This window comes from Anomaloglossus baeobatrachus, chromosome 7 (genome assembly GCF_048569485.1).
Source record: "Anomaloglossus baeobatrachus isolate aAnoBae1 chromosome 7, aAnoBae1.hap1, whole genome shotgun sequence".
Lineage (NCBI taxonomy): Eukaryota > Metazoa > Chordata > Amphibia > Anura > Aromobatidae > Anomaloglossus > Anomaloglossus baeobatrachus.
This window is the reverse complement of record NC_134359.1, coordinates 74,405,637-74,423,275: the sequence shown is the minus strand read 5'-3', so window position 1 is coordinate 74,423,275 and position 17,639 is coordinate 74,405,637. Positions and strand designations below refer to the sequence as shown.

The following is a 17,639-nucleotide window of genomic DNA, read 5'->3' as shown; positions in this document are numbered from 1 at the left end:
AGGACCACCTGGCTTGCCGGGGGTTCAGTCGCTGAGCAGACCGCAGGTATTCCAGTTTTTTGTGGTCCGTGTAAATAATGACGGGGTACACTGCTCCTTCCAGAAGATAGCGCCATTCCTCCAGAGCCAGTTTGACTGCCAATAGCTCTCGATCACCGATGGTGTAATTGCGTTCAGGGGCGGAGAAGCTCTTGGAGAAGAAACCGCAAGTCACCATCTTCCCGGAGGAGGACTTCTGCATGAGCACTGCTCCGGCTCCTGAGGAGGAGGCATCCACCTCCAAGGTGAACTGGCGGTTTAACTCTGGACGGTGGAGTACAGGAGAGGAGGCAAAGGCTCGCTTTAGAGAGCCAAACGCGGCGTCGGCCGCAGGTGACCAGTCCTTTGGATTAGCCCCCTTCTTGGTCAAGGCGGAGAGAGGAGCAGTCAGAGCAGAGAAGTGAGGAATGAACTGGCGGTAATAATTGGCGAATCCCAGAAAACGTTGGATTGCCTTCAGTCCAGAAGGAGGAGGCCAGTTGAGAATGGCAGAGACCTTCTTTGGGTCCATCTGCAGTCCGGTCTCGGTGATGAGGTAACCCAGGAAGGGGAGAGAAGACTGTACGAAGACACACTTCTCGTACTTGGCGTACAGACGATTCTCTCTCAGTCTTTGTAGAACCAGTTGCACGTTCTCTCGGTGGGTCTGGAGGTCCGGAGAGAAGACAAGGATGTCATCCAGGTATACCACCACACAGACGTAGAGAAGGTCTCGGAACACGTCGTTCACTAATTCTTGGAAGACGGCTGGTGCGTTACACAGGCCGAAGGGCATCACGCAGTATTCATAGTGCCCATCACGAGTGTTGAACGCGGTCTTCCATTCGTCCCCCGAGCGAATACGGACCAGGTTGTAGGCACCCCGAAGATCCAACTTGGTGAAGACACGAGCTCCTCTGAGCCGATCAAACAATTCGGGGATGAGCGGCAGGGGGTACTTGTTTTTTACGGTAATTTGGTTCAATCCCCGGTAGTCTATGCATGGTCGTAGGTCGCCCTCTTTCTTCTTTACGAAGAAGAAGCCAGCTCCCACAGGAGAGGAGGATCTCCGAATGAATCCCTTAGCCAGGCTCTCTGTGATGTATGTAGACATGGCCCTTGTTTCGGCTGGAGACAATGGATATATCCTTCCTCGAGGTGGTGTAGTTCCCGGGAGCAGGTCAATGGCACAATCGTAAGGACGATGTGGCGGAAGTACCTCTGACTCCTTCTTATCAAAGACGTCCACGAAGGACCAATAGGCTGAGGGTAGTCCCGGTAGGGTCTCTGGAACCGGAGGTCGCCGGATGGGTTTTATGGTCTTCAGACAGGTGTCATGGCAAGAAGACCCCCATCGAGTGATATCGCCAGTGCCCCAGCTGACTGAAGGTTCGTGTGTCCGCAACCAAGGAAGACCCAGCAGGATTTGATGTGACATGTGAGGGAGGACGTAGAGAGCGATGTTCTCGGTGTGCAGAGCACCGATACGCAGTTCAAGCGGCTTGGTGATCCAGGAGATGGTGTCAGAGAGGGGTCTCCCATCCACAGAGGCAATCACAAGAGGTTTGGCGAGTGGAGTAACAGGCACCTGGTATTTGTCCACCGTGGCCTGCTGGATGAAATTGCCTGCTGCCCCAGAATCGAGGTACGCCTCAGCCGTAAACCGCGTCTCTCCCGTTGTCACTTGCACAGTCCATGTAACCGGGTCTGAGAGAGTCCCAGCACCTAGGATGGCCTCTCCTACCAACCCTAGGCTTTGGAGTTTCCCGGCCTCTCTGGACAGGCGCGTAGCAGGTGTGTGCCCTCTCCGCAGTAGAAGCAGAGACCCTTGGCGAGTCGCTCTGCTCGACGTTGTTCAGACTGTCGCACACGGTCGATCTGCATGGGCTCATGGACGGAGGCACCAGAGGTCGTTGACTGGAGTACGGCGGGCTTCTGTGGAGGAGAGGCATGCCGTACCGGACGTCTCTCACGGGACACCTCTTTGGACCGCTCCTGAAAGCGAATGTCCACTCGAGTCGCTAGGGTAATCAGGGCGTCCAGGGTGGACGGTACGTCACGTCCAGCCAGCTCATCTTTGATTCGACCTGAGAGTCCTTCCCAGAAGGCGGCGGTTAGGGCCTCGTTATTCCACCCGAGTTCCGAGGCCAAGGTGCGGAAACGGATGGCGTATTGACCCACCGTCAGAGTTCCTTGACGTAACCGGAGAAGAGATGAAGCAGACGCGGAGGCGCGTCCTGGCTCGTCAAAGGTGCCGCGAAAGGCCTGCAGGAACTCTTGGAGGTTCTTGGTCATAGGGTCCTCCTTCTCCCACAAGGGGTTCATCAAAGCTTTGCGTCTCAGTACACCTGGGTCACTGTACCTGCAGGATGAACTGGGAATACCTGCCAGACGACTTGCCTTTCATCTTTGGCCACTGATGTCGGTCTGTTTATATTACAAAAGCCAAATTTACTAAGATATAAAAACTTATGGATATCATGAAATCCTTGGTTCTTCTTCCCCTGATGAACCCCTAAGATAAGATTTTTAGGGGGGAAACACGTCGGGATTTTGGATTGTTACCAGTGACCTCAGCAGATAAGTTCCCTGCTGGGATTATATGTTGTATTTCTATGCACACTTGGTACATTGGTATCTTTATATCATCCTATTGGGATTTTTTGATTGCTACCAGTTACCCCAGCAGATCAATTCCCTGCTGGGTGTATATGTTGTTATCTTTATACATCACTGGTACATTGGTATCTCAACATTATCTTGTTTGACTGTGCTTGAAAATATATATATATACAGTGAAAATTGGCTATTATAGCATTTAAGAGCATAGGAAAAAACTGTGTATGGATTCCCATTTTTTGAGGCAATTACATACTATATAGTAGTTTGCATTGCCTTTTCTTTCCTTATTTAAGGATAAGTTGTATCATGGTTACCAATCCTTCTTGGTGACCAATTTTTGACAATGACCTATTGACTACTGTGCACCTTTATTCTTGGTGGTGGGTCTTATGCGGCTTGCGGGTCAAAGGGACAGCTTAGGGACAGCCGACGAGGAGCGGGGGGTACCCAATACCTTAAGGTGCACCTCCGCTGGTAGGTAGCTAAAAGTGAGGGAGAGACCAATTCGATATATCCCTAAGGATAATAGGCTATCTATTTATTTTTAGAAAGATCTGGAGCCATGCTACCTAGGGCTCACCTATAAACGCTGAGATTACAATAGCCCCTTCCTCACTAGCTGGTTTGTACACTTCTTGTCCTCCCACTCACCTCACGTGACCAATAAAAGACTTTCTATAATATAAGAGTTATTATGCTCTGTATCTCCGAGCATTTTTAATATTCTACCCTAATAAATATTGTTTTTAGGAGTATTTTTTCTTTATGGTTTTTCTGCTTGATAATCAACCATGGTGTGGTCACCTAGACCCCATGGTGTGGTCACCTAGACCCCATGGTTGATCACAGAAGTGTGAGTGTGCAAATAACACTGACTGTTTTGCGCCCTTCTATTTAAACCCAGTTATTCTGAAGTCAGTTATTGTCCGTTCTGCTCTTTGAGCTCTTAGCAGCTATATCCATAGCATGGTGGACCCTGGGTTGCACGTAGAGTTGTATTTACCGTCTTCTCTCTAAGCGCGCTTGAGTGGTTTGCATATGGAAAGCACCATCATTCCAAACCTGATCTCCGTTTTTTTTTTTTGGAAAAGTCTGTCTAGTACGGACACCAAACACCAGACCTTGGGTTTGCTAATCTCTAGTTCCTACAACTTCAGCTTTTTAGGTTTCCTGTTGTTATTCTACACCTTTTTAGTTACATATGCATTTAGAGGTAGCTAAATGTATACTCAATGTCCTTCATTATTGTGCAGGTGTAATGTGTATCATTCCTTTAACTGCCAACACTTTTTTTCCTATTCTCCACACATCAGGTGGAAAGCAAATGCAAAGTTTTGGCAACATTAATGTGTAATTTCAAAGCCCTTCTGACTCATCCAGACTTGTTTAGCTTGAACTATTTGCTATTCTCTTTTTCGCTGCATGACCTAAAGGGTTTAGCGGATGAATGGCGTACAGTACGAGGCAGCTGCAACAGTGATTATTGGTGTGAGTGACATTTACCTACTGTGTGGTGATGCTAAGAAAAGATGAATAATCATACAATGATTTCATGACCAGCTGATGCAAGAGCCTTATTTTTATGTCCGGTCCATCGGGGGTTGGCATTAGATCACATCGTACATTAATCCATCCATTAACCCTTTGATTCCCACCTACATGTAAGGCTTAAAAAAATTTTGTCTTGTTCTGGACGTCTCATAATTTGGGCTTTTTTGTTTTCTTTTTTTTTGTATTATGGCTTTAGTGCTTCTATTTCCCCACCACAAATCTGTCTCTTGTGGAGAGCTTAAGTAATTCTCCTTTATTCTAAATGACAATGAATCCTTGGATATTGCAAAGTGCTTTTGTGCTTCAGTGAGCACAACTGTAAAACTGAACTGCATGTGGGAAGTGCTTGAGCGTACAGGCAGGCAGTGGTATTCTCACCATCTTACGCTGCTCGTACTTATCGGAGCAGGGGGATAGTTTCAACTGGACGATTTCACCGGAGACAAAACAGTGGGGTTATCCATTAAGTTCAATTCCGTAGGGATAAAAAAACGGCTTTTTTGAACCCTTTTAACCTCGTCACTTTGTTCATGGACCAGGTTCCAGTCTCGCTTCTTCTTACATGACTTGGTTTACTGGCATACAATGGACTAAGTAATGCTTTTGCTTGGTGGGACTTACCGTCAATGTGACTGTTGCACCTTAAGGCACATGCAATGGATTCTACAGCATCTGAATCCTTGGAGAACCGGTATACTTCCTCCAAAATAAAAAAAAAGGAATCAAATGACAAAATGGTCCAACGTTTGCAAGGAATGTGAGTATCATATGCTACACTATTAATGATTGTAGGTGATGTGTTTAGTATTTTTACTACGGCTGTTTTTGTGCTTCCAAATTACTCAATTATTTTTAGTAGTGTGCTTGTTGAGATGTTGCTTTGTTGTAGTCTTCCTCTTTTTTTAGATTTACTGTTTAGTTAGATATATAGTATATGTCTCATAGGCTCAAGTGCACTAACTTTGTTTATTATACTTTATGACTGTGATGAGTAATGGGGACGGAAATATTTTTTTTGTTTTACATATATATAAAGGCAGCTTGAACATTGATCTCAACTTTCCGTTTTACAAACAATATTTATGGAGGAGTGAAGGAACGGCATCTTTCATGGAGCGATGAGTAAAATCAAAAAGAAGCCCTTAGTCATAGAACCATTCCTATGACTAAGGACATCTTTTTGTGCGCTAGAAACGCGTCAGGCGTTAACACGCTGCAGTTGCTTTAGTGTTTTTTAAATGCTTTGAATAAAGATTTTTGATTTTACTCATCGCTTCTTGGAAGATGCCGTTCCTTCATTCTTCCATTTCTACTTTACTGGTCAATGCCTTACCAGAGGATCTGGCACCCATTTCCCATCTCATGGATTGACACTGCTACATACAGCGTGGTTATCTTCCCCTTTTTTCTTTTGGCTTACTAAACAATATTTATATAATTTATAGGATTTCCTTAAGGGTTTTGTATTTTTTGTGCTCTACTTTGGATATGTCAATGTAGCTTACACTGACGAGTAACAATGCTTTGACTTTCAGGCTCCATATCTCACCATCCACTACAGCTTCAAACGTGAGACTACCTTCATTTTAAAGACAATCATCTTGGCCACCTCATATATAATTTTGACTTGCAATTATTTAGCATATGATTATTATGCAGTTTCTTGCCATGTCATTGTATTGCATTGTTACTGTTTTGCTCCTGGTGTTGGAAAAAACTTTCATCCTGTATGCTACAAATTACAACCTGTTCTCACATTCCCTAATAGCTCAGTGTGTTATTAGGTTGATTCTGAAGTGAACGTCACTTGTTTTAATCGAGGAGCAGCCATGAAGAAGTTTTCCCAAGAAAAGAGAAATAGCGTCATTCAGCTCATCGATAGCGGTCTCTCAGCGAACAAAATTTCCAAACTGCATCATGTGAGGCCATGACAGTTGGAAGAATATGAAATGAAGTCCACCCATTCAAAAGCCAATAAGTGGACTTCCAGGCAAAATATTAGAGTCAATAACTCGGTTCATCACAAGGTCTATCAGATCTGGTGTGACAAACACAGCAGTGGAGGTTGTTCATATGCCTTGTAATAGTGAGATTATAGACACACATTACAGAAGTCTGGAATGGTGTCCCAAAAAAACATGAAGAAGCCTCGATTTCAATATCAAAGCAGAAGCGTTGGCTCAAGTTTGCAAAAAAAGTACAAAAATTGGACAGTAGAAGATTGGAAATGGGTGATTTGTAGCGATAAGACAAAAGTCAATAGACTAGGCTCTGATGGAGGCAAACGGGTCTGCAAGAAACAAGGGTATAAAGAGCTATCGGACCGAGATATTGAAGGAACTTTAAGTGCAGTGGAAGAAGCCTGATGATATGAAGTTGTTTCACAGCCAAAGTAATTGGATACTTGACCAAGAGCAATGGTGGTCTCAATGCTGAGTTATATGTAAGTATCCAACAAGTCACTTTGAATACTCGTGTACTACGAGTATGAAAAGGATGCTATAGTGTTTCAAGAGGACAACGACCTGAGATTGGCGAAGAAATTATTCAATGACAGTGAAGTAAAGGTTCTGGGTTGTCCCCACTGTCCCCAGACCTCAACAGAATTGAACACTTATGGATAGGATTGAAGAAAACGCTGTATACATACCCAAGTGAGTTGGCCAGTATGAACCAACATTGGGAACGTGTAGAAGAGACCCAAGATTAGATTTTGGTTGAGACATGCTTGAATCTGATCGAGAGCATGCCCAGAAGGAATCAGGCAGTGTTGAACGCCAAAAGTGGATTTACAAAATACTAACAAAATAATAAAAATGTAAAATCTTAGGAGCAAAACAGTAACAATGCAGTGACATGACAAGAATCTGCATAACTAATCATATGCTAAATAGTTGCAAGTCAAATTTATGTATGAGATAGCCAAGATGATTGCCTATAAAATGATGGAAATCTCACGCTCAAAGCTGTAGTGGAAGGTGAGATGTGGAGCCTTAAAGGGAACTAACCAGCAGGATTTTCATATATAAAGTAAAGCCAGTGCTATACTATCACTAGGATGCGAAATGTAAGCATAGCTTTTGTTCAGAGATTGGATGTTTTATATCAGAAATATGTGCAAGTAAAGTTCCAGCAATGCACTGCTATTTGATTGACAGGTGCAACAGGAAGGAAATATGTGGGTCTGGTCTTGCTATCTATACCTTACCCCTGTCTGTCTTCCTGCGTCGAAATTAACGTCTATGACGGCGACAGGGGAGGAAGGCCGGGCAGGCAGACAGAGGCGGGAATAGATAGCAAGACCCAACCCACATATTCCCTTCCTGTTGCACCTGTCAATCAAATAGCGGTGAATTGGTGTAAATTTACTTGCACATATTTCTGAAACAAAACATCCAGTCTCAGAACAAAAGGTATGCTTACACTCAGCATCCTAACGCCAGCATAGCACTGGCTTTACTTTACATGTGAAAATCCTCTTGGTTGGTTCTCTTTAAAAGTTCAAAACATTCTTTACCCTTTTGTTCATCAGTGTATATAAAGTTAACAGGTAAGATAAATAGTGACAATTACGCATTTTTTCAGTGGTTGTAGTAGTTAGTGTTTCATACAAGCTAAATTAACATTATCCTTTGGCTTCCTGGCAGATAACAGCTAATTATAGGGTTACTACCATGTGCAAGATTCCCTGATAATAGTTTCTCCAAAGGATCTGAAAAATGAACAAAGAAATTCCGAACCACAGAACAAATTGTTTGCAAATCAAACCCATTTTCAGGATATACATTTTTTGAGACTTTGGCGAAATCTAGTGGCTTTTTACAGAACTTGTATAAATTGAATTTAAATAGTATATGTATCTTTTTACCAATTCTGTAGCGCCTATGAATATTAAAGAACAATTGAAAGAACTACAAGGAGATTTAACTAAAAATATTTCAACAGTTTACATCTCCTACAGACCTATGTGTCTCCTTTGTAACAGACTTTTACTTTGTAACAGAATTTTACTCTGTGTTGTCCGATCCTAAAGCCAAACTTTCTTCTATTATATCACCTACTTTTTCCAAACATATCAAATGTGCACTACCTATTAGATATTAATAATGACTGTAGGATCAGACTTCATAGTTTGCAGCCTCTAACCATAGAGACACATGGGTCCTCATGGAATCTGTGAAGACCTAACAATACTTTTGATCAAGGATTTTTAGGCTTCATTTTAAATTTTGGATGTTTTGTAGAAATTAAATTGTATTGGGCAATATAATGTATGAGAATTATCACTTGGGAAACAAGGACTATTGTAGTGAACGTTTTAGAAATTCCTACTTCTAAGGCCTCTTTTACACGTCAGTGATTAACACACACGTTTTTCACTGATGTGTTAAAGACGCATATGGTCCTCCATGTGCCGTGATTTTTGGCACACGTGTGTTCTCCGTGTGCTATCCGTAATGTCACACGAAGATCAGGCACTCCTATACTCACTTGTCCACGCTCCTGCTTTCTGTGGTGCTGATATCTCGGGCTCTGCTGTCTTCGGCCTCTGCTGTCTCCCCTCTGTTGTAACTTCGGTTGCGGTGCAGTGAATATTCATGAGCATAATTAGCTGGCCTAAACAGGCCGGAAACAGCTTCACCGAAGACAGGTGAGTATAAAAATAATTTTATTTCAAAGATACGTGTTTTCTCTGGTACGTGTCTCACGGATCACACCACTGTGTGGTCCATCTAGCATCAGTGATGCCAGAGAAAAATGGACTTGTCTTCGTGCGGAACACACAGACATGCGTGTGCACCACACGGAAACACGGTCAGTGAAAAATCACTGATGTGTGCGCGGACCCGTTGATTTTAATGGGTCTGCGTACTGTATGTCAGTGATTCCAGTACATATAAAAACAGTAACATACGTTCTGGAATTACTGACGTGTGAAGGGGGCCTAAGGTGGTAAAAATAATCAAGAATTTTAGACGTGTTTTGGCAGTATGCAGATGGACCTTTATTTCTGCTAACAATTGGTTAGGTTGGCAGTTTTGTTATATTTTTTACTTATAGTGTTGCCAAAACTATCAAGCCAAATGGCCACATGAGCACATTTAGCTGTACAAAAATTGTTGCGTTTGTCAAACCTGAATGTCTTATGTTCCACCTAGGTTTCAATTCAAGTGCCTTATATTGGGACTGATAATTTCCATATGTATATTTCTTCAATTTATTTTTTTATAGTTAAAGTTTTGTAAAGCTTCTCAAGAAGTTGGACAGGATTAAAAAATATGGCCACTTCCTTCCAAAAACTGTGCTACACTTGTTCATGAATTGTATCTAGTATTCCTGCCCACGTCAAATGAAATAAATAGAACTGTGTTCAATACCACACACAACCTCTTTGGAAGTAATCAGCTTTTTCTTGCTTACAAAAAGACTGATGGCACATCCTACCTTTCTAATGTGAACAGGTGCAAACTGAACATGAAACATGGAAACAAAAATGATACAGTTGCACTCTATATTACTAAGATATGTAGAACAATGAATATGGGAATATAGACTTGCATTACTGCTATGGAAAACATGTAAAAATCGAGATACTTAGTTCACAAAAATGGCCAATTTTATGTGAGCCCAACCGCCAACGTAAAGGAGACCTCTTTTTGTTGGGTCCCTATCAATCTAATGCCTCTCTTTGGGTTAAAAAAACCCCTTTATTTACAATTTATGGGCGGACAGGAACCTGCAAATGGCCTTTTCTTTCTTGTCATAAATGGTTTCAAGACATCGCAACAGTAATTATCATGAAGGAGAAGAACAACGATCTACATTTACACAAGCCATTTCTTAATTGCTGTTGCTACACAAAAATGACGCTGACCATCATATTCTTGAAATTTAATTTTGCAAACCACTATGTGTGTTTGTTAATGGGCCATTACTTTGCTAATTAAATTACTGAAGACTCCTCGGTGAACGCGACATCATTTTTTTTGCATAATTATGCACTTTTCTTAAGAAACTTTTTTTATTACAATTTCCATATATAGCAACTACTTACATCATCATAAGCTAAATGTAACATAATTAAGGCTGCATGGGCTTGTAGATAAGATAGTAAAATAATGCCCCTTCAATTGCAACATTTATATGTTCAAATATTAATTTACAATTTCTGTATTTATATCTATCATATATCTTCATATTTATCTATTTTTCATTACTCCAATTCATCAAAACTAAAAAAAATAAATAGTGATAGGCTGGTAAGTATGGGCTGGGACACCAAGAAGATCACTTGAATTGAGACGGATAATATTCTAAGCTCAGCCAACTTGTTCATGTGGTAAATCACTGATGTGCATTGGCACACCGATTAATATTGGTTGTGAACATTAATAGCACCTTCTTCTTTTAGCGGCTTTCAGCTTGATCTCGAGCTATGGTGACTTGATGGATGTATGCTCTGTAGGAAGTTCGATCCTGTGGAAGCCTAGATAGGTCCACCAGGGGCTTCTCCGTCATTATCTTGATGAACGGCCCACTTTCTAATATGAGTTTTTGTGCCAACGCACATTTTTAATTTTCCATACAGATTGAAGGCCACTTTACACAGAGATAAATCTTTGGCAGATCTCTGGTTCCAGTGAAATCATGGACATATTGTTCCATTTGTACACAGCCACAAACCTGGCACTGATTGTCCACAATTTCACTGCAACCACAGATCTGCCGCACATTTATCTCTGTGTGTAAAGTGGCCTTTAGGTTTCCTTCACACATCTGTGGAAAAAATGGTATCGGTGTCAGCTGTGTGTCCATTTTTACCATAGGTGTCCGTGTTTTTCTGGTGTAAATAAAGAAATTACATTGCTTCTCCTATACTAAGCACAGAGCCGCACATGGAGCACACGGAGCTATTTGCACATGTGACTGGCCCATTTTAACAAGGTCATCTGAACCTTCCCTTATCCTTATCTTCTCATCCAGACTAAAGGCCACGTCTCACTAAGCAACATCGCTAGCAACATCGCTGCTGAGGCACGACTTTTGTGACGTTGCTAGCGATGTTGCTGTGTGTGACATCCAGCAACAACCCGGCCCCTGCTGTGAGGTCACTGGTTGTTGCTGAATGTCCTGGACCATTTTTTAGTTGTTGCTGTCCCGCTGTGAAGCACAGATCGCTGTGTGTGACAGCGAGAGAGCAACAACTGAATGTGCAGTGAGCAGGGAGCCGGCTTCGGCGGACGCTGGTAACCAATGTAAATATCGGCTAACCAAGAAGCTCTTTCCTTGGTTACCCAATATTTACCTTCGTTACCAGCATCCACCGCTCTCACTGTCAGTGCCGGCTCCTGCTCCCTGCACACATAGCCGGACTACACATCGGGTAATTAACTCGATGTGTAATCTGGCTAGGAGTGCAGGGAGCCAGCGCTAAGCGGTGTGCGCTGGTAAACAAGGTAAATATCGGGTTGGTTACCCGATATTTACCTTAGTTAGCAAGCGCAGCATCGATACCACGCACGCGTCACTGCTGGCTTGGGGCTGGTCGCTGGTGAGATCTGCCTGTGTGACAGCTCACCAGCAACCCGTGTAGCAACGCTCCAGCGATCCCTGCCAGGTCAGGTTGCTGGTGGGATCGCTGGAGCGTCGCTTAGTGTGACGGTACCTTAAGTAAATCACATCACCAGGAAAGAGTAAATTCTATGCTGTCTGACTACTACCAGACATATAGGCTTTCCGAGCTGTCTAGATCAAAGGCCTGGTGGCTGCCACAGATATTAGTCAAAAGCAATATTCGTGAGAGCCCTGTATGAGAGAAACCATGTCGGCTTTAGGGGCTTTGTCAGCTGGTAACTAATGAGTCTCATTATGCAGCCCAAATCCTGCCCCAATGTGGATTAATGGGAATGATGTCCTCTCCCTCTACTCCATCATTTTCCAAGTTTCCCACACAGTAAAAGAGGACGAGTGACATTATTCTATACATTCTGTCACATAATTTGACAAAAAATACTCTTTTTGAGCAGACTTATAACCTATGTTCCATGGTTATAGACTATTAACAAACTGTAATAATTTGTCTTGCAGTCGTACTCTGTCCGTCCCATATTATGTGTTAACATACTATAGATTATCTAGGAGTGGGGAAGAGGAAGGGTAAATGACTGCTGCTTCATACAACACATACAGTATATACATGATTAGACGGAACCTATAATGGCAAAAAATGCTATTTTCCTGCATTTATATGATTAATCTGCAGGTAAGTAGTGCTAAAAATCCTTGCTGCCTTACTAGAACAGGAGCGAAATGGAAAAAATTAAGTTATATTCTCCCTGCGGCCATTCATTTCCAGTCAAGGGGCTATGACAGTCACCACACTCTAGCTCGCTATACAGTTAGTGTGGCTGCAATCACTCACCTGCAAATTGATTGATAGACTACACTGCACACACACTGCACACACACTGTGCACATATGCAGGATCAATGTGCTGGAGAGTGATTACAGTGCACTCACTGTGTAATGATCGGTGACTGTAACAGCTCCGTGTCCTGCACCTCACTAATAACAGGAAGTGAGCAGCTGCAGGGAGAATAACAGTTTAGTTTCTCTCTGTATCTGCTGCAGCCAAGCAGGATTTTACCACTATTTATTATATCTGAAGGTAAATAGCATTTTTGGACATGTCATCTTACCTTTAAGTCAGGAGTCCACCAAGTTATTAAGTAGAAAAGCAAATAAAATGCTACTATCTTTGTAATATTGCCCAGTGGCTACTTCACATTAGATGGATGACACATGTATGAAAACAATTATAAAAAAGTCAATTTTACAGGCATTTCCAGTTTAAATCTATCTTAATCTAGTGAAATAAAACAAATTATCAAAACTCTAGTTCCCTAAGATGGTCTCCAATGTAATTTTTCCTGTGGACCCTAAAATGTATACAGAGTGGCCTGGGCTCTTATATATATATATATATATATATATATATATATATATATAAATATATATATATATATATATATATATATATTATAGTATTCTACAATGTTGTATATAAGGGGTGGTGGCCGTAGCTCATAAGGGAAAAACCTGGTGACGGGTTCCCTTTAATGAACTGAGAACAAGTTGGTAAAAACTTAAAAAGAACCAGAGATTCATGCTCCCCAAATCATGAACACTGGTTGTGCTTTTGCGCTTTTACTCTGCAATCCTGTGTCATTTCAGAAAAGAACATACAGTGCCTACAAGTAGTCTTCAACCCCCTGCAGATTTAGCAGGTTTGATAAGATGCAAATAAGTTAGAGCCTGCAAACTTCAAACAAGAGCAGGATTTATTAACAGATGCATAAATCTTACAAACCAACAAGTTATGTTGCTCAGTTAAATTTTAATACATTTTCAACATAAAAGTGTGGGTCAATTATTATTCAACCCCTAAGTTTAATATTTTGTGGAATAACCCTTGTTTGCAATTACAGCTAATAATCGTCTTTTATAAGACCTGATCAGGCCGGCACAGTGGAGTTATCTTGGCCCACTCCTCCATGCAGATCTTCTCCAAGTTATCTAGGTTCTTTGGGTGTCTCATGTGGACTTTAATCTCGAGCTCCTTCCACAAGTTTTCAATTGGGTTAAGGTCAGGAGACTGACTAGGCCACTGCAACACCTTGATTTTTTCCCTCTTGAACCAGGCCTTGGTTTTCTTGGCTGTGTGCTTTGGGTCGTTGTCTTGTTGGAAGATGAAATGACGACCCATCTTAAGATCCTTGATGGAGGAGCGGAGGTTCTTGGCCAAAATCTCCAGGTAGGCCGTGCTATCCATCTTCCCACGGATGCGGACCAGATGGCCAGGCCCCTTGGCTGAGAAACAGCCCCACAGCATGATGCTGCCACCACCATGCTTGACTGTAGGGATGGTATTCTTGGGGTCGTATGCAGTGCCATCCAGTCTCCAAACGTCACGTGTGTGGTTGGCACCAAAGATCTCGATCTTGGTCTCATCAGACCAGAGAACCTTGAACTAGTCTGTCTCAGAGTCCTCCAAGTGATCATGAGCAAACTGTAGACGAGCCTTGACATGACGCTTTGAAAGTAAAGGTACCTTACGGGCTCGTCTGGAACGGAGACCATTGCGGTGGAGTACGTTACTTATGGTATTGACTGAAACCAATGTCCCCACTGCCATGAGATCTTCCCGGAGCTCCTTTCTTGTTGTCCTTGGGTTAGCCTTGACTCTTCGGACAAGCCTTGGAAAGGGTTTTGTACCCCTTGCCAGCCTTGTGACCCTCCACGATCTTGTCTCTGATGGCCTTGGAATGCTCCTTTGTCTTTCCCATGTTGACCAAGTATGAGTGCTGTTCACAAGTTTGGGGAGGGTCTTAATTAGTCAGAAAAGGCTGGAAAAAGAGATAATTAATCCAAACATGTGAAGCTCATTGTTCTTTGTGCCTGAAATACTTCTTAATACTTTAGGGGAACCAAACAGAATTCTTGTGGTTTGAGGGGTTGAATAATAAATGACCCTCTGAATAAACTTTTCACAATTTAAAAAAAAAAAAAAAATAACATTCTTTTTTGCTGCAGTGCATTTCACACTTCCAGGCTGATCTACAGTCCAAATGTCACAATGCCAAGTTAATTCCGAATGTGTAAACCTGCTAAATCTGCAGGGGGTTGAATACTACTTGTAGGCACTGTACTTTAAAAAGCTGTCCAGGGACTATGGGGTACTTTGCACGCTGTGACATCGCTACTGCGATATTGTCGGGGTCAAATCGAAAGTGATGCACATCCGGCGCCGGTAACGACGTCGCAACGTGTAAAGCCTAGATGCGCCGATAAACGATCGCAAAAGTGTCGTAAATCGGTGATCTGTGTAGCGTCGGACATTTTGATAATGTCGCACCAATAGGAGATACGATGTTGTTCCTTGTTCCTGCGGCAGCACACATCGCTGTGTGTGAAGCCGCAGGAGCGAGGAACATCTGCTTACCTGTCTCCACTGGCTATGCGGAAGGAAAGAGGTGGGCGGGATGTTTACGTCACGCTCATCTCCGCCCCTCCATTTCTATTGGACGGCTGCCGTGTGACGTCGCTGTGATGCCGCATGACCCGCCCTTTTAGGAAGGAGGTGGGTTGCCGGCCAGAGCGACGTCGCAGGGCAGGTAAGTGCGTGTGAAGCTGCCGTAGCGATAACGTTCGCTACGGCAGCTATCACAAGATATCGCATGTGCGACGGGGGCGGGTACTATCGCACTCGGCATTGCTATCATCGGCTAGCGATGTCGCAGCGTGCAAAGTACCCTTTAGTGTCTCTGATGACTAGTCTGAGAGTGGCCTCGGGCACTTTTACCCACCCAGCAACCTCCAGATTAGCAGATTTCTCCCAGTACACAAACCTATATGGAGGAACTGTCTGTAATAGGGAACTGGGATGGGAGAAGCCCTCAGACTTGCCTTAAATTAGTCATCCGAGACACATAGCCCTGAATGGCTTTATGAAGTATGTCTTCTCTGAAAACCCCACAGTGTTTCACAGTAAAACATATACAGCTGCAGTTGGGCAGCCAGTATCTGATTTGCGCTTTTTGTGTTCCACGTAGCATGAATAAGCTGACATGGTTCTTTTAGGGCTCATTCACACATCTGTTTTTGCAATGTACATGAATAATGGACAGATTATTCTGATCATACTTTGATCAGAGTGTGGTCTGTATACATTTTGATTTTGGAGAAAAGAAAAAAAAAAAGTTTCTCCACCTTTTCGTGGATCCACTCACTTGCCTTGTTGATTGTTATCAGACCATCAGTTCAAAACCGGACATGTATCTACGATTGTCCAAGAAGTCCGTGAAAAATCTTGGGCATGTGACTGGCCCCCTAAACTCTAGCAAAACATTGCGCTTCTGTTAGTGGTGCACAAATAGCATCCAGTCCCATAACCAATGTAACAGAAAACGTGGCACTAAGGAGTTGAAGTGAAAGAACAGTGATTTTTATTCCAAGACACTACCAAGCACAAACGTTTCGGTCCGTAACAGACCTTCCTCAGTATGCAGTGGTGGTAGAGTGTCTCTGTTTCCCAGGAGGGACAAGCGTTACAGTTAGGGATGAGCGAATGTATTTGCCACTATTCGGTATCCGACAGATATCAGGCTAATCGTGCTATTCAGTATCCGACGAATAAAACAACATCCGCTACGATACTTTAATTTTCATTTCTGACTTCCTGGCGCCTTGCGAGGAAAGAGAGAGAGAGAGAGAGCAAGAGAGAGAGAAAGAGATTGCCTATATAATGATGGAAGTCTCATGCTCAAAGCTATAGTGAATGGTTAAATGTGGAGCCTTAAAGGGAACTAACCAGTAGGATTTTAATATATAAAGTAAATCCTGTGCTATACTATCACTAGGATGCTGAATGTAACCATACCTTTTGTTCAGAGATAGGATGTTTTATTTCAGAAATATGTGCTAGTAAAGTTCCAGCGATGCACTGCTATTTGATTGACAAGTGCAACAGCAAGGAAATATGTGGGTCGGGTCTTGCTATCTATTCCTGCCCCTGTCGGTCTGCCTATGTTGGAAATAACGTCTATGACGGCAACAGGGGAGGGAGACCAGGCAGGCAGACAGGGGCAGGAATAGCAAGATCCAACTCACATATTCCCTTCCTGTTGCACCTGTCAATCAAATAGCAGTGAATTGGTGTAAAGTTACTTGCACTTAGAGAGAGAGAGAGAGAGAGAGAGAGATAGAGAGACAGAGAGAGACCATGCTGTTTCTGTGTTTTCCCATCCATTTCAGCCTTTTCCTCAGTCACCACAGCTCACCAATAGGTCCAACGTGAAATTATTTAGGTTTCCCATAGACTTATATTGTGTGTTGAATATTCATGAATAGTCGAATAGCGGCGACATATTCGTCGGATATTCGCGAAGTCGGATATTTTGGTTTTCTGTCATCCCTACTTACTGTGTTTCCTGCGGTGTCCATTGCTATACTGAGCAAACGCTTGCCTCTCCTGGGAAACAGAGACACCCTACCACCACTGCACATTGAGGAAGGACCATTACGGACCGAAACGTTTGTGCTTGGTCGTGTCTTGGAATAAAAATCACCGTTCTTTTACATCAACTCCTGAGTGCCAAGTTTTCTGTTATATTGGCCCCTTAGACTATCACAGATGCGAGAGTGAAAACCACGGATACCACTGTGACGCCCTGGCCGGGCCAGGTAGTCACAGATAGGGCCCCGCATTACACCTGTCCCTCATAGGTAACATACAGCCAAACATTTAAACCCTAGTCACCCCCCTTAGGGCTTGATGGACACACCAGGGGGCGGAACCAGGCAGTTGGAAGACGCCCACTGAGGAGTTCAGAGAGCCTGGGGCAGGAAAGTAGCCAGATAAGGTTGAGAGTTCAAGTTGTGGAGGTGTG

At 43.1% G+C, this 17,639-nt stretch overlaps 1 protein-coding gene across 1 annotated transcript in view; it reads left to right on the top strand.

The window, feature by feature from the left end:
* Nucleotides 1-4,626: 4,626 nt before the first annotated feature.
* Nucleotides 4,627-17,639, top strand: part of PDE1A (phosphodiesterase 1A) — a 432,756-nt gene continuing 419,743 nt past the window's right edge. The window contains exon 1 of the mRNA XM_075318894.1: nt 4,627-4,948. Within this exon, the coding sequence (XP_075175009.1) occupies nt 4,848-4,948 (101 nt within the window). The 5' untranslated portion in view covers nt 4,627-4,847. The remainder of the gene's footprint in view (nt 4,949-17,639) is intronic.